We start from the raw sequence: 26,988 nt of genomic DNA, 5'->3' as shown, positions 1-26,988 counted from the left end.
CGGGCAGGCACTTTCACGCGGGGAGCGCTGGCTAAATCGGCCGCGCCATCTACAGTGTGTTCCGTGAGTGAAACCCCCCGCCGCCACCTCCACCGCGTTGGGAGTTTATTGTCCCGCACGCCGCGGAAGAACCGTTGGTTGGTAGAGGTAGAAAGCTTTGCTTTAAAAATTTAGCACTGCAAGCTCTTACAATTTAAACTCACAGAAGCGCCACGTTATTAAGCCGAGGGCATCGAAGCGACTAAATCCCGACTATCTATAACGAGAATGCAAGCAAAACAAAAGAGTGCCGCTGTCGTTGTAATCGCTGTGGTTGCGTGGTTCGCTAGAGGTTTTTTAGGTAAAGTACAAGGCCGCGCGGTACATTCACATTGTTTCCCCACCATCTCACGTCCCGTGCCGCACCAAGACTGAGTGGCACCGTGCGGCACCAAGATTGAGAGAGTGGCAGGTAACGGAAGTGTGGGGCGGCCAAGTTGCTTTCTCCTTTGAGTCGACTTTGCTGAAAGTGGCTTCTGCGACCGCGATGCTTCGCTCGGTAGGTTTTAGTGTTCCTTCTAGACTACACCGCTGTCTCTCTCATTACTGGAAACTGTTGACGTGACACGAAACCTCACGAAATGGCACAAGAAATAAAATGCGATTTTAATTGCGAATTTCGCATCATATAAAGCATATTTCGCCGCCGAATAAATGCTGAGGCATCTTCGGGCCAGTTGAACTTTCTTCTGAGCCCAACTTGCTATTTGCTTTCTGGGTCCCTTTAAGCAAAATCGGACGTATTTTTTCACCACCTCTTCCTATCAGCGAAGGTTTCGATTCCATAGACCAGGACTGCTTGTGTGTGGCTATTGCTGAGGGAGGCACAGATAACGCTTTTTTGGCCAGAGGGAGCCATGAGGCCACATTACTTTGCGAAATTTGTTTAACAATTCATTAAAGTCATTTGTATTAAACGTTTCTAAAGCATAAATCATACGCATTCGACCCCCGTCTGCATACCCGCCTACCACCCCGAAAATGCCATATGAGGTTATATACATAAAGATTGCCATATATGGCCACATCAGGAATCAAGAAAATCTGGACATACGGACACGCCATTAAAGGCCGTGAAAATATGGATGTGTGTCATATATCGCCTCATATACCCAATTCCTTACGTAGCCATATATACGTCAGGCCCTAAACGGGTGAGGCCATAAATGGGCAAGCCATATAAGGCTGCCTTAATATATGTATGGCTATATCTAGATCTAGCTTATGACCACGTGGACAGCATATATAATAAACGGCACTTTAGAGCAGCAATTAATGCTCCACACCAAATGCTGACAAACACTTTATCGCATGCATTCCAAATTTTATTCAAAAACCGCTGCGCGTGCAGGCGAATTAAAGTGGCGGCAGGTTGCTATGTTGGCTGGACAGGTCAGTGGCTGCATTCTCTTTGGTCAGCTTGGTCTTCTTTGATGGAAGCACACGTTTTTCGCTGCACTGCCACCGTTTTATATATAGATGTGGCTTTCGTAAATCCTGTAAATGAAAAGTTACAAGTGGAATTGGAAGTAATAAATGCCTAGGCTATTTTTTATTAACCCTGGAAGTAAATTTCCTTCCGATTGCTGTCATGTCCTCAAATAACTGAAAGGCCTGAACCAATTTCTTCCCTTTCTTAATACTTTTATTCTGGCTTACATTCTTCACTATCGGGCACAGAACAAAAAGTGTTATTGCTAATGCTGAAAGGTCGTTCCTTGTAATTTTATCACCATAGCCTAGATGTCAGAACCTTGGTGCAACTTTTCTGCGAGAAATTTTATTTGTGGTTTAAACCAATGCACTTAGCTAATCAATGGTCGGAAGTTTATTTGCACAGTACAGAACACAAAACATTATTTTCTCATGAGTAGAAAAAGGGGCCCGGAAAGGGCATCAATCCCTGCATGCGGAGGTTGCTGTTGCACGGCTGGAATGTTAAAGAATTTGGATTTTCGTCTTTGTCTAGTGCAGGTAACAGGGAAATAACGGTACCTCGTTACCCCACCCAACTGTAATGCAGAACACCGAAAACAACCAACAGAAACGACTAAAAATTCTTTATTAGAAGAATTCTGAAGAAGTGCATGCTTAGGCGAAGGGCACATTTTTGGGCATACTTAATGTTCAGGTAGTGCTACTGAGCTTTCATTAGCATAAACTTATATTCACTGACTTTCTCGTAAAGCATAAGTCCAAGCGCTGCCAGATGTTATTTTACCACGATATGGAAAGTATATGTGAATGACCAGTGGGGTACAGTTCAACCTCGTTATAACAAACACTCAAGCTGCAGCGAACTAAATAGGAAGTTCGGTTGGTCACGCTTCAAGTCAGTGATACATTCTTTTTATAACGAAACTCAAACCGCGAGAGGTAGGGTATATCTGCTGTAACCAAGAAATATTTGCTTCGCACAGGGTTCAAAACTCGAACAATAGCATAAAAAATCAAAACAAAAGAAATAATCAATAACACAATATTTTGAAGCAACTTGTAGAAACTCCTTACGTCCAAAACAGTGAGAAAAATTGCATTGTAATCAGCGCTGGGAAAAGCCAACAGATGAAGATCACATCCTTTTTCAAATAAATACGAACGCAAACCTGTTTTGCCAAGCACTCTTTGCTCTGTTATTTCACATTCTGATGTTTCGATACATTTTGTTTGAAATGCCAAAAGGAGACGGGTATGGATTACCTAATTCATTGTGAGTTTCAAGCCTAAATTATGTACCGTAGTATCTAGGATTCTTGCGCCAGCCATATTGCCGATTTTTAGTTTTTGGGTTAGTTTTGTTTAGCTAGTTTTCAGCTCAACGGTTACAATGAGCACCTAACATAGCGAAAAAAATTACTGTCAATATTTTTCGTTATAACAAGATTCGCCTGTGTTATTTTGCAAGAGGTAGTTTACAAGCAAGATTCTGCTAAGGCAATAGACAGCCCAAATGTTTGCATTTATGTTGGAAAGACAACAAACCATGCTTAGAATTTTCAAAGCAGCCATGGTTAAACTACTGCGCTTCTGTTGATTCACAGAAGTGCCATCAAAGAGTGTGGGCTTTGGCACAGGGTTCTGGAGAGTACAACAGCAAAAAATGTTTGCTTCAACAATAGCTGTATGCCCCTTCTTCTCCAAGTGGTATTACCAAGAGCCATGGGACGTTTTACAAGAGTGAAGCTGGGCTAATTGGTTAAAAGAGTACGGACACGAAATTTTTGTGTTAGGTTTTTTCGCGGCTATATGTTCCTGCCAGTCTAATACTGTCGAACGTAGCATGAATAATTACTCACAGCGCCATTTATTCGTGTCTCTGAAGCGAACACCGAGGCAGCCGCCATGACGGAAAGGCCCACTTGACGTCACTGTTTTCATCACACCAAAGCCGGTGGCAGTCTGGGCACGCGACACGTGCCAGAACGTCCCAACCGGCTGTAGTCGCACGTAACGCCAGTCCCAAAAACTGTGACGTGATGCATATGGCGGAAAAGTGCACGCCAACAGCACCGCGGCCGCCTCGATACGTCACGGGAGCCCTGACGTCGGCCGTTTTGGTCGAACCACAGATGACGTCAAGAGCTCACTCAATAGTGAGGATGAGCTTTCTTGTGCACGCAAAGATTGACATCGATTTAAAATATCTTCTACTCAACGGCAACGGTTTAAACTTTCGAGGGGTATCTCTTTAAAGAAATGGAGCTTTTTTAGATAGTTATTTAGGCTTTGCACTTTTGTGAGTACTTCTTTAAACAGTCCTGTAGATGTAGCGCACAACATTGACAAAGGACAAGAAGGGACGAAGGTGAGTGCAAACTTGCAAGAAAGTTTATTTCGTAAAGCATGCAAGTATATATCCCAGAGAACAGCTAAAACGGACACAGGAAATAAATAATTTATGACAACACACTCTCGACGCACGAAAATGTTATAGCCTCAGAAATGTTAGCTTCTTTCCACAAAGCCTGATAAAGGGGGTTATGACGCAAGCATGCCCCAATTTGCAAACTGTCACCGCTGATACGAGGCTGCGCGTTGGCTTGCTTTGCATTTTCCTTTTGTGAGGCTTTTTTGAAAAAGGGGTTTTCAACCATACGGGCTCCAATACAGGGCCAAAAAACCGCTACGACCGATTTCGGCGTTACAGGCGCGTACACGGAGCCGATCAATATTACAGGGGGCTTACTGCATCATATAGGTATGTGCTAGGCGACGTTTTCTCGACAAGAGAAAAATGACGTTTTGTGCTGGTAAAACAGCCACAATTTGCATTTGTGTCTAAAACTTTCATTTTTCGCAGGTGGGCAATTTTTTGGCGGCCGAAAGAAACTCTGGCAGGGGCTTCGATCTTTTTAAAGTTGTGGGATAAGCCATGAATATACAAAATCACGGCAAGCTGAGGCAAACATAGTGATGAATCTTGTCGGAGGACCATTTCTCGCATATAAAGCTTGATGACCGATGTTCTCACTGCTCAACTCTGAATGGGCAGAGTAAATTCAGAATTCGGGAGCCGATGGCTCATTAAAACTAGCTGCCCTTAAATGGGGAAACAACTTTTCTATCGTATTATGGAAACACAGGTTAGCAATGCCTCCTTTAGCAAGTTTTCAACTAGCAGGATGGACCGGAAGAAGAGGATTGTTGCTCCTTGACAGCTATTCCCAGCACATCTGGTTGCGGTGTAGCGTAAACTCTCGGTCTGATGAAACTAAAAATGTCAGGAGCATGTAATTCTAGATCATGGAATCGACGCGCTATTGACAGTCAAAATTTTATCAGAGAATGTTTTAAACCCGTCTCACCTATGCACAAGATGCCATCAACAATACCCTGAGATTTTAGGCTGAAATAGTTCGTCTCACGATAAAATTCGTTATATTGTTATATTGTGTTATGTATGTGTTGTATTATGTGTATGGGTTGTGACCCGTGTAATTGTCATTAGGGTAAATACGGCTGCTCTTCTAACTTTTATTTTTATGCTAGTTATTTTGCACGTTATAAAAAGTGTGTGAACAGCTTATAGACTTGACCTGCCGGCGTTCATTTATGTGGACAAAACATAGTCTAAGTAAAAGTTTAGCAGTAAACGTGTGATTGAAATATTATTATTTCAATTTTCTGCCCCGCATTCTGTGCCCATGTGGATTAACAGTAGCTTGCGAAGGTTGCCTATTTTTTGTGGAGTGATGGAGCAGGCAGCCCGATTGCAATTTTTGGTTTCAACATCATTGCTCGAAAGCGTAATGAGACACATTTGTTTGTTTTTGAAAGCATAATAATTGCCTCAAAACTTGGAGTGTACGCACACTATAGTAAGTGACGGCCCAAAAGCGTAAAGATGCCAGTAATTTTGTTCATTGAACTACTTGTTTAAAGTATACCTCTAGCAACCATTCATTTAGCTGCAGATTGTAGCAAACTAGACATACCTCTAAACCTTCATGCCAAATAAAGTCATTATCATTATCATCACTCACTCTGCTCGCTCGTCAACCTTCGTGATCTTTTTGGGCGGCTCGCACGCTGGGCTCTCCCTCTGCAGGAGTACGATTTCACCGTATCATACAAAAGCAGTTGCAAGCATGCCAACGATGACTGCCTTTCGCGGCTTCCACTGGAATCAGTGGCCTCTGACAAAGAAAACTTTGATCAGTATCTCGCCTCCATACCGACATCATTCCCCGAGCTTGCTATTTTCAAAAGGGAGCAGTGCAAAGACAAAAGTTTGGACTCGCTTTTCATTTTAGTCGATCAATTTAGGCCTACTGGCGTTTCTGCGTCCGAAACGAAATACTTTACAAAAACTATTCGGCTGTCAGTTTTCTGTACGGCGACGCAACATCCGGGCATATGGGGTCGCGCTCTCTTTACCGCGCTCAACAACGGTTTCAATGGTGGAACATGCGCGAGACTATTGACCGCTATGTCGCCACTTGTACCCAACGCTAACGGTACAAAAATCCAACAACTCCTCCGGCAGGGCAACTCAACCCGGTTAGCCCACCAAGTCGTCCTTTCCAAAAAGTTCGGACTGACTTGTTAGGGCCTTTCCCTATGCGTGGATTACGTCTTTCGCTATACTGAGAAGGCTGCTCTGCCATCTGCCACTGTTAAAGCGATTATCCTCTTTTTGATTCGTTATTTTGCTACGCCATGAACCACCCAAAGTCATAATCAGTGACCGTGTTGTCAGTTTACTGCTACCGTCGTAGAAGTCTGGCTTCGCCTCTGTCGCGTGCAATTTCACCATGCTACCCCGTACCACCCTCAAACGAATGATCTGTCGGAACGCACCAGCCGAACGTTCGCGACCATGCTATCTATAAATGTCAGCTCGGACCACAAGGACTGGGACGACCTGCTGTCATTTATCACATACGCATACAATACTGGGAAGCCCGAAACAACCGGCTACAGCCCATTCTTCGCCCTTTACGCACGCCAACCCGGTAGCTGTCTCGATACCATGTTCTCTTTCCTCAAGCTTGACAACCTTTCTTTAGCTAGGACGCTATGCCTTGCCGAAGAAGCACGTCGGCGTACACGCCGAAGAATCCTGACCTCTCAGAACCGCTGTCTTCAGCGTTGCGACAGTCGTGGATGTGATGTTACATACGCACCGGGTGATTTAGTGTGGCTTTGGACATCGCTGCATAAGCGTGGCTTGTGTGAGAAGCTTCTCGCCCATTACGTAGGTCTATTTTTTGTACTACAAAGTCTCAGCTATGTCACATGCGTTGTCCCGTGACTGACTTAAAGAACACAAGTAGTCCATGTTGCCCGGCTCAAACGTTGTGAAGACCGCTCGACAAGCTGACTCACCCCGGGGGGTTCGTCGGCGGCGGGGAAAATGTTACGCAAACCTTAAGCGCCATATATTCGCCGTTGCGTTCGTGACACTTCAAAGGGCAATCATCTAGACAGGCGGAGCGTAAGAAGAAAAAACGCGATTGCTATTCGGCTTTGCACCATCATCCACGCATCGCTCTACCATCTACGCTCGTCATGTACCTTCCAACCTCACTCTAAATAAATCCATCTCATAACAATATCTCATGAGACTGTTTCGTGAATCCTTTAGAAGCGGCGTCAAGAAGCACACCGCCACGGCTAGAAGAAACCTCAAGGAGCACACCTACGAGCATAAAATCGAGGCCGTCCAGCAGGTCCTGGGGTCCTCAAAAGGCATGAGATTCATGAGCCGGGAACGGCGAACTGGCGTGTTGGCTGAGTAATAGTACCTAATCACCAGGACGACGACGATGCCCGCTTCGCAGAGTGTACAAACGTAGTTCTGCAGGTTTAGATAAAGTTCATCCAATCCAGTTCAATCCGTCGTTCTGCTGAGAGCTTTGTGCTGCACAATCTTTCAATATGCGGTAGACTTGATGAGTCCACCGTATCTCTCGCTACAAAATTACTGTATGTTTTACAAAATTTTCACTGCGCGTGCCTCCTCATTGAACTGTTTCTCGGGGCCTTCGCGAAGTTTGTATGATTGTCTCTTGTGGAGCCTCTGAGGCGGTATTATCTATTTTGGCCTATCCGTGCTAGGGAACGCGGACTGCCGCTCCTCTAGGAAACAAGTACTATCACGTTTCTGGTTTCTTCGTGACTCATCCCATCCCACTATTAGAAGCGTTTGTCAAGTGAATATTCTGGATATTCGTCCTGGTAATATTGTTTCTTCTAAATTTTCCTGACGGCCATGTTTTTGGGGATTGATGCAATAGGTGCATTCTTTTGTAAGATTTTTATTGGCTCGTTTTTGCGCTGGCTATTTATTTACGGTGCCTCGAAAAACAATTTCAGGTATTTAATAGCAATGTTACTTCCTTCCCTCATTTAGATATCTCTTTACGACGGTTTACCCGATCGTCATGTCCTTAACCCTTTGAGGGACACGGCCCGTACGTGTACGGCATCGGCAAACACTTTCAAAATTGTCAATGACGTGCATGTATGGCATTGCTTGTATCTTTAAAAAACGCGCCTTCTTCACCAACTTCTCTTGCTTGGCATGTGCTGCCACACTTCGGAAATGCGTCAAATTTTTTTCTTGCGCCGACGGCTCCTTTTATTTCTTCATGATTTACTTCAGCGGCGCGCCGGCAATCGCTTGTGCATTCGCTAACGAGGGGGCGCGCTGGGTATCGCCCACCTAGAATTCCTGTATATAGCTCCCCTAGGGGAGCAGAGTTGCGCGTCCTCCCGCCTTCTTGAGTTCCACGTCGTGCGGGAAAGCCACCCTTCTCGTGTGAAGGAGCTGCCGCCGGGCCGCCGCGCCAGCGGCAGCGGTGAGGAGGAGTGTCGAGGAGCGGCCGGGCAAAAAAATTCCCCCGCATTTCCCCGAGGGAGAGAATGTGAAAGTGCGAATGCACGGTTGTCGGCCCGCTTGCGGCGCTTGCGCTCGGCCCCCGCAGCCCACCGCCTCGCCGCCTTCTCTTCCATCTCTTCCATCGGGTTTGTAGTATCACGTGTACACCACGCAGTTATCAAGCCGCTATAACGCCGCTGAGTCGCCAACGCACGCCGCTGACGACGTAGTTTGAATGCGTTAAAGATATAAGGCGCGTCACTAACACTGATATCAGCGTCGCGTCCGTGGCTTGGTCGGTAGAGCGTCGCGCTGCGGCCGCAAAGTCCTCGGATCGAAACCTGGCGCCGGATGCTGTTTCTTTTTAAATATAGAGGAGCACTGCGGACGCCGCCGCCGCCGGCGGTGGATGGTTTGGGGTCGCTCATTCGCACTTAAAACTGGGTCGCTTATCAGATGAGAGGCCGCCGCTTCCACAACCGCCGATGCCCAGTTGAGCGCAACTGACTGAATACGGGGTCTTGTGCGCAGCACTGAAAGTGGGCTTTCTGTAGAACTGGAACCCGTGGCATGTGGCAATCAGACGCGAAACTCTTGCGCTACACGGTATACAGGAACTCTACGCCCACCGGGCACCCGAGCGCCTTTCACTTCTTGCGCCTGCCACAGACCAAGGTCGCCTGCGAAACTGATGAGGCTCTTTTCTCCTCTTTTTGTATTTTATGGGCGGTGCTCCCGCATCCGGCCGCGCGCGCCCGCACGCGCCCAGCAGCTGGTTTTGGTATCGTCCTCCGGGCGCTTACCGCTTCTTGCGCCCGCGAAACTGATGTCTATCTGATTCTGATTCACTGAAAATGTGCCGGCTTGTTACTCTGTCATTTTTATTTGGAATTTCTTTTTGTTACTCATGAATAAACCACATGCATGTAAAAACACAAACGATTTTTGTGTCACTTTATGGCTACTCGAAAAAATTACGATATTTTTTTCTCGAAATAGATTCACCCGAAGAATTTAAATCAGCAATAAAAAAATCCACCCTGGGGAGTCGCATTGGGCGAAAAAATTCGACCCTCAAATGGTTAAAGGAGCCATGAATACAAAACACAGGATTGGTTTATTCGAAAGGTTGCCGCGTTACAATCATACTGACACCACTTTTAACGTACTCTGCGCTCAGATAAGCTATATAATTAGGGCAAAAGGAAATGGCTATGCGACCCACTAGCTCGTTTTCCGCAAGAGGTCGCGGGTTCAATTCCCGGCCGCGGCGGCCGCTTTTCTGATGGAGGCGAAAAGCAAAAACGCCCGTGTGTACGAGATTTCGGCGCACGATAAAGATCCCCAGGTGGTCAAAATTAATCCGGAGCCCTCCACTACGGCGCGCCTCATCGCCTGCGTTGCGTCGGCGCGTTAAACCCCTCAATCAATCAATCGTTTTCCGCAACAGAATCTATGATGTCATATGAGCCCAGCTGTGCGATTAGCTTAGAAGCTTATAAGGCAAGCTTATAAGCTTTCCGAACGAGCTATTTGCGCATAATGCAATGCATATACATTTTACAGCAGTCAGAATGGTGCGGTAAACAACAAACGTTCCGAAAATACACGTAAACATACAAGTACTGATGCGCACTGCTGTTGGCACTGGGCGCACTATGCTTGTTTTAGCTGCATAGCAGTCCGGCGATTTCAGTTGTCTTATACGACGCTGGCCGATTGGCGTAAGCGACGTTGGCTTATGTGACCCTGTTTGTTAAGCATATCCATGTGTCACGAAGCGATTACTTTCTACCTTAACAAAAACAAGCCAGGTGTAAATACGGTCAAAAACAAAGCAACGGCGGAGTGTTGAGTATGCTAGCGCCACCTGGGAGGTTTGACGACAGCAAGGGTGCAGAGCCGAATGGTGCAGGGGAAGTTTGTTTGTGTACGCGCCGTTATGACTTTATTGTAGACATCACCAAAACACACGTATGGGCGGGAGAATCGAACTTTTTACCTAAACAATTATTTCCCAGTGAATACGGCATCATTTGCTGTCGCGCAAGCGCTGGGAATGCTATAAAAGAAGAAATCTTTCGAATAAAACAAACTTGTATTTTGTCTTCATGGCTCCTTTAAGCAACTTTGTAAAATGCGTTTTTTTTAACTACATACAGAACCCTTGGCCGTTTAAATACGTCTCCGTAGTAGGAACATCTTTGTGTGTTTGTCGACTGTGATGCTTTCAAAAAAATTAAGCCCTTTGTCATTGACTGCAAACACTCTAAATTGCCCTGCGATGTGTTTCAACGAACACTCCAAAAGTAACTAAGCTATAAGCTTGGGTGTGCTGGTATAGCATTCTCGGAACCGCGCAAAGGGACCAGGACGAGGTGTAGACGGGACACGGCGCAGACTAACAACAGATGTTTATTGCACAAAATTGCTTAAATACAGAATTCTGTTGCAACAAATGAGAGAAAGAGGGATGATGAGAGAAACACATAGAAATATCAAGCCGTCACTGCAGCTCACCTGCTGTCCCCAGATAAAAAGGCAATTTCTTTGTCAGTTAACAACAACCCAGGGTAGCTGACACAGGTGTATTCGTTAGAATATATCTCGTAAGCTTCAACGGTCTCCCGCGTAATTTTATTGTTGCCTTTATAAATTATGGAGCATTTTCTGAGGTCAGGATAACAACCACAATCTTTACAGTGTGCGCCTAGATGTCCGTTATCTCCCTTTCCCACGTTATTGCGATGCTCGCGCAATCTGTCATTGACACATCTTCCTGTCTGTCCGATGTACTTTTTCTTGCACTTGTTCAGCGGTATCGAATAAACCATGCCATCCGAACAGGCCACAAACGGCGTGCGATGTTCAGTGCTACACGTACCAGACTTGACGCGGCCCTCATTTACTTTGTTGCAAAGCTTGAATAGTCTCTTAGGAGCAGAGAATAGGACGTTGATGTTAGCGCGTTTTCCATTCTTCTTCAGATTATGCGAAAGCGTGTGAATCTATGGGATTATAGTGATTTTTCTATTATCTCTCTCTTTTGGAGCCTCTTGCCTGTGTCGGTCATCGTTCGCCTGTATTAGAACATTCTCAGCTACCGAAGTCTGTAATTGTAGCGGATAGCCGGCAGCACTCAGCCGAGCCGCCTGGCCATAAAGGCTGCCTTCCATAAGGTGAATACAAGATTTGTGAAGTGCATTCGAGACACACAGCTTCATGATCACACGCTTTACCAATTTAGACTGGGCAGAATGGTACAGGAGTATATGCTTCAAACAACGAGGCTCATAAGCCCAACAGATATGGTCATCGTAGAAATGCAGTCGAAGATCCAAGAATCTAATGCTGTCATCAGTTAGGGTTTTATGCGTTACACAAAGCGGTTGAAAAGAACTCCGAAATACCGTCAAAATGTCCGAAATGGCACTTCCCAATCGTTATTTTGTGGTATCAATGAGCAGCAGGTAGTCATTGGCGTACCTGACTGTCTTAACTACTTTTCATTGGGGCAGGCGAGTGGCGACAACCCTGTCAAGGGAGGCTGAAACAGGTCACTGAGTACAGGAGCCAGGCAAGACCCTATACAGATGCCTTTCTTCTGAATAATAATAATAATAATAAATTTGTTTATTGATCCATAGTGACAATACAGTTATTGTCAGGTCAGCCCAAGCCAGAAAGGCTTGTCGGGCTGTACCCGGCAGTCAGAGGCAGAAACAGAAGGCGTATACATCAGTGCACTGAATCCCGCCGGTAACTAGAAAAAAAATATATAAAACTGAACTAACACGTAGGAAAGCAAGCATTCCACATTTCAAAACAGGTTTCCACGGATAAATAATTTCAAAGAACGTTTTGATTGCACAGCAAATATGGCATCAGGAAGTGAATTGAAGGTGGCGGGAACATAGTGTTTTCTAACGAAGCGTCCAAATCGGGTGAAGCATCTGGGTACATCGAAGCGCATATGGTGTCGTAATGGTCTTGCAGGTACATGATTAACAAGGAAATCACTGTTCCAGAAATGAGCACAAATCACTGTTTGTAAAAACAAGTTGTCAAAGGAAGGCAAGTGTAACGCTGAAAAGAGATTGCTGTCATTTGGAAGATTGATATTATAGGCGACACTACGAAGTATGTTTTTCAAAATGGAGTTGACCTTTAAACGCCACGTAGTCGAACAATGATAGTAAACAGTAATGGCATATCGTAAAATACTGTAAACAAGTGCATGAAGAATGATTTTGCGAGTCTGGAATGTCATAAGATGTCGGCAGTTATAAAAAATGCACGATAATCCCCTGAGTTTACTACAGATATTAGTCAAATGCGTATTCCATGTCATATCATAGTCAAAAGAGATCCCTAAATATTTTACACTGTCGGAATACAAAATCGGCGCACAAGTGCAGGAAACACAAGAAGAAGGGTGTAGAAACAGTTGTAGATTGAGTGAAATTTGCTTGTGCGGATTTCGAAAACATACGAGCTTTGTTTTTTGTGTGTTTACCGTGATGGAATTAACATCAAACCAGTTCATAACAGAATCCACATCTTTTTGAAGTGCATTAATTGATTCACAGTAAGCGGGGCGTGTCGACAAAAGGACAGTATCATCAGCGTATTGAAAAATACGGCAATATGTCACCACCAAAGGCAGATCATTTGTGTAAAGATTAAACAATAGGGGCGATAAAATTGAGCCTCGTCGTCATCAGCACGCCGAAAGAAGAGAACACAAGACGCTATGAAGGTATTCAAGGCATCGTCGTCAGCGGAAACCAACAGGAGGTGAGCGCATATCGCACGACCCCGCACGACACACTTAAAGGAGTAATTATAGGCATCCCGCTCAGCGAAACGCCGAGAGACATAGACGCAAGAATCGTCAACGAACGGAACCCGCTAGCCTTGGGCGCTAAACGCATCGGAATGTCAACAACAGTCATCGTAGCCTTCAGCGGAGGCAAGGTTCCCAACTTTGTCAGGTATGGAAACGCCCTCATCAAGTGTCAGCTTTATCGCAAACAAGTAGACGTGTGCCACCAATGCGGCCGAGTAGGACATCGTAAAGATGTGTGCCCAACACCAAACGAGTGGGCATGCAGAGGCTGCGGTGAGAAAAACCCCAAAGAAGGTCATACGTGCACGCCAAAGTGCAAGCTTTGTGGGGATAAGCATCTCACAGGAGATAAACAGTGCCGACCAAGATATAAGACCCCGTACGTGGTGCGTAAGCGGCAGTGGGAAAGGCGCAAAGCAGAAGAACAGCTGACGCAAGCGTGGAATTTTCCACCGCTCGACACTCCAGCTGCGCATAATCCAAGGACGCCTTCTCGGAACCGCTCGCAATCACGGGACAATAGCAAACAAAGAAGGCAAAGCCACGACAACAGCACTCGACACGGACGATCGCCATCCGGAGAATAAGTGAGCTGGGCAGACACGGTGCGCGTCACCGGCGGCAAGACGGGAAACCCAAAGAGCGCGGGACACAAGAAACAGCGAATCCAGAGCATACTACGCAAAGAGAACGAGGACGTCCGCAAAGAAAATGCGGTGCTGAGAGCGATGATTCAGCAACTCACCCAAAGCGTGAACAGCCTCAAGAGAGAGTTGACTGACAGGACGCAACTGACAGACCAACCAAGCATCAGCAAGGTCATAACAGAGACGAAGGAAGGGCCAGCAGCAAAGAAACGACTTATTGAAGAACAAGAAGAAAAAGTAACAATACACGACATCCGGGAGCAACTCAACAAGACAATCCAGAGGATTACGGAAACCCTCGAAAAAAAGATTCAACAGCAAGACAGCATACTGGCAGACATGAGAGCAAGCATAGATCAAATGATGACACCGGTGATGCACCAGATCAACCAAGAACCCGGCAACAGCTACCAATCAGGACAACCATGGCCCCCGATCCACCAAGCATACCCGTATGGCAGTGGAACTAACTGCCGCGGCCTCCAACCAAAGCGGGCAGTACTACAGCAGCACATCGAACACGCCAAGAAAAAGCCGGACGTGATCCTACTACAAGAAACGCTCACCGCAACGCCAACCCTTCCCGGATACAGAGTGCAAGTGGGCCCGGCAGGTGGAAGAGGCCTATGCACGCTGGTCAGAAAAGGACTGACTTTTTTGGAACACGAAATCAAAAACAAGATTGAACACGTCTACACGGAAATTATACCGACCAAGAACAACAAAAAGAGCCTATTCATCCTGAACCTATATAGCAGCCCGTCCCAGAAGCACCAGCCATTCAAGTCACTGCTCCACAAGGCAGGAAACATCGCTAAAGACTCCAAACTACTCGCTTGCGGAGACTTCAACGCGATGAACCAATCGTGGGGCTACCTCAAAAACGTCAAAGGCAGGAATCTAGCACAAGACGCAACCGAGCTCGACTACATCCTAATCACGGACCCAGCGTACCCGACGAGGATCAGCAACTCGATATCCAGGGACACCACGCCAGACCTTACGTTCGTGAAGAACGACGCGGACGCAGTCATCAAGTGGAGAAACACTGGAGACGACCTGGGCAGTGATCATGTAATAGTGGAAATCACGGTGCCAGTCCCGGCCGACCAGAAGAACAACGTAAAGAAATACACGTGGATCGACTGGTCGGAGTTCAGGAAGATCAGGGACCGAGAAGAAGCGGATGTCGAAGAGATAGACGACATCGACGAATGGACCGACAAAATCGCACGCAACGTGCGAGAGGCAACAAAGAAGATTGAAACGGACGTGGAAACGAAAGCCATGGATAGCAGGCTGGCACACCTGATCGAGGCGAAAAAAGCCATCCAAGACAGGTGGAAAAAGCAACGACTTAACAGAAGACTGCGAAAGAAAGTGGCTGAGCTCAACAAAGAAATCGAAAACCACTGCAGAGTCCTGAGCAACCAAAAATGGAACGAGATGTGCTGCGCGGTCGACGGCCAGCTACACAATGGTAAGGCGTGGAATCTCCTCAAACACCTCATGGATGAAACCAAGACTAAGTCGCATCAACGAGACAGACTGGCCAAACTTCTGCACCGGGAAGTCACCGAGAATGGAGCCGAAGCCGTCACACAGAAGTTGAGAGACAGGTACGTGCCGACGACGCCCACGGTGGTGCACGGCCCGTACCGAGGCCGATCCAACGAGCGCCTCGATCGGGACATCGAAGTCGAAGAGGTACGGACGGCGCTGCACTACCTAAACACCAGGTCGGCGCCCGGGCCGGATCGCGTCACCAGCAAGATCCTCAGGAACCTCGACGACAAATCCATCGAGAACCTGACAGCATATTACAACAAATGCTGGAGAAGCGGCAAGCTCCCAAAACAGTGGAAAAAATCCAAGACAATCCTCATCCCCAAGCCAGGGAAGCCACTGAGCACGGACAGCCTCCGCCCAATCGCACTAACATCTTGCGTGGGCAAAGCCATGGAGCACGTCCTACACAATCGGTGGCAAGAGTACCTGGAGGGAGAAGAGCTGTACCCAGAAACAATCATCGGCTTCCGACAGCACCTCAGCACACAAGACGCAATGATCCAAATCAGACATCAAATCATTGACGACAAAACAAGAGACAACAAGGCCATACTAGGACTAGACCTGGAAAGCGCCTTTGACAAGGTCATGCATGCGGCGGTCCTAAGACAAGTGTCGGAGCTCAACATGGGAGAACGATCATACCAATATATCAAGGACTTCCTGACGGGCCGAACAGCGGAACTCAGGGCAGGAGAACTACAGGCAGACGAAAAGGAGCTGGGCAGCCAGGGCACCCCACAAGGGGCAGTCATCTCGCCCATGCTCTTTAACCTTTTGATGATCCGAGTGGCCAAGAGATTGATCCAGATCAAAGACATGTGCCATACAATCTACGCGGACGACATTACACTGTGGGTGAATGGCGGAAGCGACGCGCACATTGAGGCCACATTGCAAAAAGCGGTAGAGGCGATAGAAGAAAGCTTGGAAGGGTCGGGCCTGAGATGCTCTCCGAGCAAATCAGAGCTGCTGATCTACCAGCCAACGAAAGCGCACCGAACCAAGAACAGAGAGAGCGAAAAAATCAAGATCAGAACCGGCGACGGCAACGAAATCCCAACAGTCAACATGATCCGAATCCTCGGTATGCTTATCGAAGCACACGGAACAAACGGTGGCACAATCACACGAATAACAGGCAAAACAGCAAACGCACTAAGAATGCTCAAACGGATCACGAACAGGAGAGGCGGAGTGAGAGAAGACAACCTCACAAGGCTAGTTCACTCCTTTGTAATATGCCATATCACGTACGTGGCAGCGTATCACAGATAAAACCAAAGCGGGAAGAACAAGCTCAACGTGCTCATCAGAAGAGCGTATAAGCTGGCCCTAGGACTACCGGAAAACACGAGCACGAAGAGACTGCGCCGGCTACACTCTTACAATTCCTGGTTATACGATCCGCATGCAGGCGGGCCGCCGCGTCAATTTAAAGCCGCTTATAAAGCGGCAGTTCAGGCGGCCTCGAGCACAAGCGACCCGCAAAACACGCGGCCCACCGAACACGCGGCCCGGCGTTTAAGCGGCCATATTGAGGGCCGCCTAACTAGAGGGCCACCTAAATCCCGGGCCATGTGTTCGGCGGGCCGCTAGCCGTAATTTTTCTACCGCAGCCGTAATTTTTCTACCGTAGCCGTAATTTTTCTATTACCCCGTGATGCTAATAAATTCCCGCTTACGAGGGGCCCCCAAATCATACGGCCCCTCAAATAAGCGGCCTTGTTGCTTTTCATCAAAAAAAAAAAAGAAAAACAATCAATGCACTCAGCCAGGATCGGTTCTATCCGTTTTTTTTTCGTCCGCATTGACAGGCCAACGCCAGCACCCCGTGGTGAATGCTCTAATATACGCTACGTTATACAAGACACACAAAGTATTCATAAGCACATTCACGTAACCCTACGGGGAATCGAGCCTGGGTCTACTACAACACATCAAGGGTCGATCAAGAGGCGGACATCATAACCACTGCGCCACGACCCACGGGCTGCTGGGTAGTGCAAGCGTGGGCTTATAAGTATTCTGCATGCTGTTGCGCGTCAAGCATGAGTCTTAAATAACACATTCGGCGGCGGGTGGCTTTCTTTAGACCACCGTTTTTGAATCGCTCTACCAAAGAGGCATAATACTATATGGTTTTCGGGAATTTAAGTACACTGGTACGAGCGGAAACCTTTTGTCATGCTGTGTGCCCGTTCCAACAGTATGATGCGCCGTGCGGGGATTTATTCAATCGATGCAAACGGAATTGATAACAGGTATTCTGCCTGGTTACCGAAAGTATTCTTGGCCATTGGTGGAAAGTGTCCCATATGACAATGCTTGCAAATAACTAACACGTAAGGCGCACTGTTGTACTGCAAATAAGAGCTGTCTCGTCACGAGTGGCAATTATACCAAGCATGAAATGGTATACTAAATTTTTTCTGCTCGTCGTAGCTCTTCTGATGGTGCGGTTACATGCTTTGACCTTTGGTTTTGTAATAGGGGTGCGGTAGTAAAATACGCATCTGGTAATGTAATGAAGCAATATTAAATCACCCACTCTACCTAACATTGTGTCGCGACGCCTGCAGAATTGCTGCGTTGACGCCCAGGTAAAGAGCCATTAGGAGGCCAGATACTGCGTTTTCTTTTATGGATCGTGAGCACACAACAAATATCTTAGCGTTTTCTCGCGCAGGCCAGATAAGCGCCCGGCCGTGTAACTTGTAACGCCCTGCATTTCCAGACAAATGCTGGTTTCGCGGAAGTTTCACCTTTATTCATTATAATATCGTAAATGAAGATCATTGGTCAAACAAAATTTTGAGAAACTAAAAAATAGGAAAAATATAAAACAATGACGAAAAATGGCGACCTGTATAACGATTTGCATTTCCACAATATTGCAGATTTAGCTGAAATTACGCTTTTAATCGTTATCATAGCGTAGATGGAGATAATTGGTCGAACAGAATTATGAAAAACTAAAGAACAAGGACAGTAAAAAATACGGAAATGCTGAGCCTTGTTACGCCCTTCATTTACAAAAAATGCAGATTTGGCGCAAGTAAGTGATTGATAGGGTAAATGGAGATAATTTTACGGACCGGGCTTTGAAAAACCAATAAAATTGGCTCTAACAGACTTACACTCAAGAGAAGCGGCATAAAAATGCGGCGCATTAGCAGACAATTCTCGGAATTCGTGCGATTTTTTTAAGTGGCCTCGTTTTATTCGCGCTTCCGTTATTAACGAGTTATATTATTGTACGCCGAAGCGCAAGGTCGCGGTTCAGCATTTTCAATACTTTCAAGGCAGTTCACCAAAACCATAGCACTTGGGGATGAACGCACCATAGAGCATCGAAAGTTCAAGCCGTATAAAATAATGCCACAAATAAATGGGTTGCAATGGCTGCAATTTCCCTAAATCATTTTTAATTTGTGCCCTTCTGGAACATCTTCATGGCCTGTTATTATGCAATGAGGTTTTACCTTCATAATCTCAGTATATTGCAACCTGATTTATCAGGCCTCAATGCGCATACCACGAAAAAAAACTCCCTTTATTTATAATGCCATGTTACAAGTAAAGCTGTAAAGCAAGTATCTGTATACCTAAAACCTATCCGGATCTTGAACTGATAGTTTATACTCATACAAGCTTGGGACACGAACAGAGAACTGAGTTGGGTAGGTAAATGTTAAGTATTTTGTCATTCTCGAATTCATGAGCATGCACAAGTGTGAGATGAAAATTACAAAATGACACCATGTCGAAGTAGCGGTGTTTTCTTTTTATTTGATATCCAAAATACAAATATGAACACAAACGACTTATACTGAAATAACAAATACATATATTAGCAGATTGCACTTATGGAACACACAAATGAAAATATTTTTGTGCAAGAGCAAATAACGGCCTGTCAAGATAAAATTATTGTTTTTATTGATAGAATTTTCAGCAGCTTGCTGTTTACAAAACAGGGAGGAAACTAGTCTTTTTTTCAGGCTACTGACTGTATAACGCCCAACGTTTGGCCTAAAGCTGACGGGTATCTCATGTCCTTCATGCAATATAATACCAAACAAATAAAAAGTGCATTCTCTGGGCTTCAATTATGCTCCAGGTACACCACTTCCGATGATGTAGATGGCCTTTGTAGAATCGCCCCAAGCAATCTTTGGGCCGGGAGCTTCTGCTTCTGGAATTTCGCACCACTGGAATCGAAACAGCTTTGTAAACATCTCAAAAACGTTGAGTCACGGGTAGCAATTTGTTGTGTTGGCACTGCGTGAAGAAACGGCAGGTGAATAAGTGACCAGGTACAAAAGGGTGGCGTTATTTATCGGTGGTAAAACAGTATAGCCTGAAGGGGCGCAGCAGAAGTATTACCAACGCGTTAGCAGATATGCGAAAATATAAATCAGGTAAGTGCATCGCTGTAGTTTAGGCAATTATTTCTTCCTTACTGCTTGTAGATTCAAACGCACTCCAAAAGGACGTTTTCTTCATATACATAGGAAGGCCGAGCGCTTTTTCAGTGCAAAGGCGTGCGAGAAAACGTTGCCATAATTTTATATGACGGAGACACGTCAATTGCACGTCGAAAAGAAAGTCTGTTCGCTGTTACATACGGAGGGTAATGTGCCCTAGTTTATTTTTATGAAACAATTGCCACCAATAGTATGGCGCAAAACATTTTATTACAGATGGAAGAAAATTGCTAGCAATATCTTTTGATACAGCATAGGTAAACTGCGCGCACCGAGCAACAGCCAGCTCATCTGTAACAACATTAGAAGCCACAACTTCGAGCGACCTCCACGCCGGCGACGCGCCGCGTGTGCGCTGCCAATGCTATCATGTTTCTCCAAACCGCGAGTTGACACTCCAGACAGACGACAGCTGTGGCGAACACAACAAGATCGGCGCTGGTGTTACTCATACATGTTGCTTCATGTGAAAACTTTACCACTTAAACGCACCGTAATGAACTTTACAAATCGCCGCAGAAGCCAGACTACTCAACGCGCCAGAAAAGTCACGAGCCGAAACGATGACGCGAAAACCTAGTTATAAAAAAACGTTACATAACTTTTTGCTACGCCTACCGAAAATGGCAAGCAGTGGCCATGGAATATTGAAAAATACAAAATTCAAACTGGGTTTTGTGCCTTGACCTGGACAATGAAACGCATGGAAAAATGCAATTTCTTTACGACACCACGGTACTCTTTACGGCAACGGAAGTGCATCACATGTGCAAGCGTTTTCATTTTTCGCCTGGATCCCAAAACGGCCGTCGCACAGGGAAACCAAATCATCTCTATAAAGCCCTTCAAATTTACCGTACGGCCCCGGGTATCGGAGAACGGTTTTGGCGCGGGCTTCTTACGACGACGAAAAAGGCATAATTTCATGGCCTTTACTAATTGTCTGCAAACACCTATTTTTTACAGTCTGCGCCCCCCACCCCTCGGAAAAAAAAAGAAGAAGTCCAGGGATCTATCCTTTCGTGTTCAACCAGGCTATGGCCGCAATACACACACGAGCGGGCTTGAAATGTCGTCGTTGTTCGGCTTGCGTGACCGGTGGCCCTAATATTCCCATCGCATTTGCAGTTGTTTCCACTGTTGCACGAACCTCGAAGCACACATTCGATGTCAGCGGAAGCGAACGTGGTCAAGGAAGTGTGAACGCTCGGAACTAAGTATGAACTACACAGAGCAGGAGTCAAAGCGCGGGACCCCAACTTGCTCCGCGGTCAAATTCCTCGCACGTGCGCGATAGAGACAAATCACCGTACGACAACTCGCCGCGCGCGAACGTTTTTCCACTCCTACTGCGCATGTGCGCGCGAGACATTTTTGAAGGTTTTTTGGCTTTCGCCGCGTCGTCGGGCGCGCGTCGTCGGCCACCGCAAAAGTAGCTCGTGGGCGATTGTGGGAGGAGGAATACGCGCATGCGCCGCAAGCCACACATATCGCTCGGAGCTTCACGATTGCCCCCCTTTTTATTTTATTTCTGGCACCAGGCTGTCTGCTAGTTTATAGCCGTGACACTGGCCGTTGGTGCAGCATATAAGCGTGATACAACCACCTGAGGTTTTGTCACGGAAAAGAAACCTGTCAGGGCCTCTTATATCACGGTATTGAGACTGCCCACCGCATACAACTAGGACGCCATCCGGGACGCGACTAAGAGTGTAGGCATGCACAACTCGCTCGACGAAATAGCGGAAGCGCAGCGGGCAGCCCAACTGGAGAGGCTCACTACAAAGGGCGGAAGAAGAATTCTGGACAATTTAAACATAACGTATCACAGACAGCAAGGCCCCAAATGCTCAATACCGGACGAAGCCAGAAGATTCATCAGGGTGGACCCTCGGGCATAACGCGGGCAGAAGGCAAGCCAGAGCGAAAGCCATGGTGGACACGCACGCAACGGATACATATGTCAGATACGTGGACGCGGCGGAGTACGCCAACAGAGACAGCTATGCCATAGTAGTGGTGGACAACGAAGGGAAAACAAGAACAGCAGCCAGCGTGAACTGTAAGAAGGCTGAAGAAGCCGAAGAAATAGCCATTGCCTTGGCCCTTGCTGATCAAGACTGCAGGACAATTGTCAGTGACTCAAGACAAGCAGTCAAGAACTATGCCAAAGGAAGGATCAGCCCTAAGGCCATCAACATCCTAGAGACAACAGAAATAAAAAAACGAAACGTCAGAATCAAGTGGATACCGGCACACACTGGAAAAGTATCGGAGGAAAACACAAACCACAACGAAACGGCAAATGCTCGGGCGCGAGAGCTAACGGACCGCGGCCGAGAGGAATGCCCGGAGCTGTGGTACATCAACAAAGACAGAATGACAGGATACGATGAAATCACCAAACTGTACAGACTGGCAAGGACAGACCGGCTTCAGGAATGAGTCGACGCCGGCAATGTTTCTTTCGAGGCCGTATCAAAACCTATACTTTAAATCACGCCTTCAGCTAGTGTGCACCATTCTAAGTCTTTTATTATGATAAAAAGTTGCGCGCACGCAAAATCTGGTGCGGACAAGCATCAGTAGTGAACCGCGCTCAAAGAAACAGCAGGGAGGGCGAGCGCCGCTGAAGCAGGCGACAAATGCAAGAATCCCTAAGCCGACGTCACGGAGGCGCGCTTCGCACGCCGCCCTTGGTCCCGCTCATGGCCAATAGGGATGCCTGAAATATTCTGAAGCAAAGTGGCCCCATAAGCATTAATGCATGTTTTTACACAAAACAGCAGCCGAAAGGCTACTGTTGCTATTGTCTTTAAGATGAGCAACGACCTCAGAGGAACTTTTAATCATAAAGGGATCATCAGCCGGAAGAATGTCAAGATTGCGTTTAAGGTATAGCGCCAAGGACTTTTGCCGAGGACCATTCTCAGAGGCGATTACGCGAAATTGGCTGTCTAGACATTTGTGCGTTTTAACAGTGAAAAACATACGGAGGCTGGCACTTACACTCTTTTCAATGCCCTTTACGGCGCTACACAATTTAAAATGACGCGGGAGATCGTTGAGTCGTACCAGATATATTCTAACGAAGACCCGTGTGTCAGCTACCCTTCGGAGTTGTTAACTGACAAAGAAATTGCCTTTTTATCTGGGGACAGCACGTGAGCTGCAGTGACGGCTTAATACTTCTATGTGTTTCTTTCATCTTCCCTCTTTCTCTCATTTGTTGCTACAGAATTCTGTATTTAAGGAATTTTGTGCAATAAACAAACATCTGTTGTTAGTCTGCGCTGTGTCCCGTCTACACCTATAGTCCTGGCCCGTTTGCGCTGTTCCGAGAATGCTATACCAACACGCCCAAGCTTCTACCTTAGTTAAGTTCATTTCTCCTACAAAGGGTCCTTTTCAATGTTCCTCTCTTCAGCCATCATCCCTGGTTTCTTTTATCGCCATTGCGACCTGCCGGACTCGTTCACTGGGCTTCTGCATCCGTCATCACATCCTGCCTCCCGACATCCACTTTCTGTTGGGCAGATTCCTACCGTCTGATGGGCACAGAAACAGGATCTTGCGGATTCTCCGTTCTGAATGGCAGCATCAAGCTCACCTTTACCGGGACGGCCTCTACCTGCAGCTGCAAAAGCTGGGACTTCCAGGTGCCTCCCAAAGGTACCGTGAGTTCAGCGCCATTGCCGGCAGGACTACGGAGTTCGTGTGGCAACAGACTTTAAGTAAACTACGGAACATGCTGCCGAGAAAGCCTCCGCCTGTCAACAACAGAGTTCACGTCCTAGGTGAGACCCAACTTCCGCCTGATGTGCTTCGGGTTTTGGACCTCGGGCCGAAATTCGCTGTGCCTCCGACAAAGCCCACGCCCGAACTTGTATCGCTAGGTAGGCAAGCATCCAGGGCCGCCCCGGATTCCGAACAAGAACGTTGCATTTCGGAAGGTATGAACGTGCTGGCTCGACAGAAACCTGCTCCCTGCAAGTTGTACCCGCCGCGGTCGCTCAGTGGCTAAGGCGTTGCGCTGCTGAGCACGAGGTCGCGGGTTAGATTCCCGGCAGCGGCGGCCGCTTTTCTGGTGGAGGCGAAAAGCAAAAACGCCCGTGTGTACGAGATTTCGGCGCACGATAAAGATCCCCAGGTGGTCAAAATTAATCTGGAGCCCTCCACTACGGCGCGCCTCATCGCCTGCGTTGCGTCGGCGCGTTAAACCCCACAATCAATCAATCCCTGCAAGTTGCCCCTGAAACAAACTGTCTTACCTGAAAGAAAACTTGTTGTCCCTACTGACAGCTGATAAGGAAGGAGGTGGCTTTGCCGTATTACCGAGAGATATTTTCCTTGCGAAATCGCGTGATGTCATTGATTCTTAGTGTTGTTGTGAGGATGGCGTGCGGCTATCTGATATCAAATCGAAAGCCAAGAAGTTGTGCAATGATTTGAAGTTGTGTACCGTCGTAAAGGGCATTGACAAGATTGTAAGTGACAGAATCCGCATGTTTTTCACTGTTAAAACTCACAAACTAGACAGCCCACTTCGCGTTATCGTTTCTGAGAATGGTTCTTGGCAAAAGTCCTTGGCGCTATACCTTAAACGTAATCTTGACGTTCTTCCGGTTGATGATCCCTTTCTGATTAAACGTTCCTCTGAAGTCGTTGCTCATCTTAAAGCCAATAGCAACAGTAGCCTTTCGGCCTGTTCGGTGTACATAAAAGACCTGTATTACTCTATTCCCCAGAAAGAGCTGCTCTTTTGCGTAGAAACATGTATTGATTCTTACGGGGCCACTTCGTTTCAGAATACTTCAGGCATCCCTATTGATAAGTTCTCACAGTTGCTTGTCCTGTACCTCCGGTCTATCTTCTTGACTTGGGAGGGCAACATATACGTTCAGAAGAAAGGCATCTGTATGGGGTCTTGCCTTGCTCCTGTACTCAGTGACCTGTTTTCATCCTCCCTTGTCAGGGTTGTCGCCACTCGCCTGGCCCAATGTAAAGTAGTTAAGACGTTCAGGTACGTCGATGGCTACCTGGTGCTCTTTGATACCACAAAAGAACTCTGGAAAAGTGCCGTTTCGCACATTTTGACAGTATTTCACAGTTCTTTCCAACCGCTTTAAGGGCTCTGCTTATGGGCTCTGCTTAATATTATTTTATTTATCTTATTTAATATCTGCTTAATTTTATATTATTATCTAATTTTAGCTTAATTAATCTTATGGGCTCTGCTTGATTTGCGTTTGCTTTTACCTCCCTCTGCCAATCGCAGAGCTGTCTGGTGTGACATTATAGGTTCTGTTGCGGGGAATGAGCTAGTGGTTCGCATGATCATTCTCTTTTTCCCTAATTATATTGCTTATTTGAGCCAAGTTTACGTTAAAAGTGGTTTCAGTAAGATTCTAACGAGCCAATCTTTTGATTGAACCAAACTTGTGTTTTCTCTTCGTGGGTCCTTTAAAGGAGCACTGACCTGAAATTTCCCCGTTGCGCTTTTTCGCTGCTATGGGTGACTACGAGCCGAGTATACATAAAATAATATACCCCTCCGTCCAAAGACGTCGAGGGTTGTACGCGAAGCTTTCTCGTGATGGATTCTTTGGTTAGCCAATCCCACACCCCGAATATGTGCTACTCTGGAGGTACGCACAACCTTTCTAAAATACCCACGGTAACTTTCGGGTGTGCACTGCGCAGTCCTAACGTTTGGCTTTGGAGTATACGGCGCTAATCGGTACCTAGTGCTTGGCGTTTGCTTAGACCATGTCGAAATGGAACCAACGGCTAGACGCCCGCTGTCATAACGCGAGGGACCCTGGTTCGATTCCGGCCACGGGAAGCGTTTCTTTTTCCTTTCACTTTACTCATTTTGTGCCATAGGCGTTGTCCGTCACAGGCCGAAAAGGCTATAAAAGCCCTACTGCTCTTTTTGAAGGACACGGGCCTATCTGAACGATTGTAGGGACATTACTATAGTGCAGTGCCGTTAGTTCGCCCATTTTATCAGTGGACCGTATTAGTTTTGTGCATTATCTGGTTGTGTGCGTTGTTTGTACCGCCTTTATAGTTGCCTGGTCACGCCTTGTGTTTTTTTCTACTTTTCTTTCTCTCATTTTCTCCTTTAATATGTACCGCTGTCCTTTCTTTCCCTTTCATTTCCCGTATCCCCTCCCCCCTGAGTGGGGTAGGCAACCGGACAGTATTCTGGTTAACCTCCCTACCTTTCCTGTATTATTCCTTCCTTCCTTCCTTCCTTACTCATGGCCATTCATTATAATCGTCGGAGAAAGTTGGCTTTCCTGCAGGGCGTATTGGCGTACAACGGCATCAGTGAGGACACTAAAGCTTCGCTTTAAAATGACACCTTAGACGATCGACCGCCGCGCAAATAACAATTTATACCTGGTTCATTCGTGTCAGTTTCGGTTTCGAAGAAACGAGCAGTGATGCGGCCGCCATCACAGGACGGCACTTTTGACGTCACTGCTCTCATCGCCCCACGGCCGGTCCAGACGTGCGACCTAAAGCGAGCGAGCGCGTCCGGACCGGCAATGCTCGGCAGGGCGCGGGCAGCATGGCGTCAGAACCCAATACTGTGATGCACAAGGCGGAACCAGGGCGGAGCCAACAGGAGCCAGCGCCTTCGCTACATCACCCCAAGACTAGCCCGAGGCGTAGCCAAGGGGCCGTCACGGGAGCCCCGAGGTCTGCAGTGTGGGGAGAGGCGCTCAACGCGTCATTCATGCTGATGCTGATGTCAAAAGGCTACCCGTTATGAGCTAGCTTTCTCGTGCGTGCGAAGATTAAAATTGATTTAAAATATGTTAGACTGAACGGTTACTGTCGAGACTTCCTGTCAGATATCTCCATATGCAAGAAAAGCTTTTTACATAGTTATCTCGGCTTTGAAATTTTGTCTCAGTACTCATTTTAGGTTTTCGCCTTGAAATATTTATTTCGGATAGCTCCCATGAAGATATATCAAAGCTGGCCTGCGCTATGCGTGGCCTCTAATCGGGAGGAGAAACATCAACATGATTTCTATACTGCTGCAACCAACCATGC

General features: G+C 46.8%; 1 protein-coding gene across 1 annotated transcript; it reads left to right on the top strand.

Annotated features, from left to right (window-relative positions):
* The first annotated feature begins 13,939 nt into the window (after positions 1–13,939).
* Positions 13,940–26,701, top strand: LOC144137977 (uncharacterized). The gene is made up of 2 exons (XM_077670042.1): positions 13,940–16,514; positions 26,436–26,701. Exons 1-2 carry the CDS (start codon positions 13,940–13,942, stop codon positions 26,699–26,701), a joined length of 2,841 nt encoding a protein of 946 aa, XP_077526168.1.
* Positions 26,702–26,988: the final 287 nt, after the last annotated feature.

This window comes from Haemaphysalis longicornis, unplaced genomic scaffold (genome assembly GCF_048455015.1).
Source record: "Haemaphysalis longicornis isolate Haplotype H1 unplaced genomic scaffold, Haemaphysalis longicornis Haplotype H1 scaffold_1, whole genome shotgun sequence".
Classification (NCBI taxonomy): Eukaryota; Metazoa; Arthropoda; class Arachnida; order Ixodida; family Ixodidae; genus Haemaphysalis; species Haemaphysalis longicornis.
Note: the sequence above shows the minus strand (reverse complement) of the source record. Positions and strands in the feature narration are given on the sequence as shown.

What these genes read in the sequence shown, in the direction of transcription:
- LOC144137977 (XM_077670042.1), top strand. Translation starts at nt 13,940, where the DNA reads ATGATTCAGCAACTCACCCAAAGCGTGAACAGCCTCAAGAGAGAGTTG. An exon ending in CAACATGATCCGAATCCTCG is followed by an intron (nt 16,515 to 26,435) that starts GTATGCTTATCG and finishes CGGCCGGTCCAG; the next exon opens with ACGTGCGACCTAAAGCGAGC.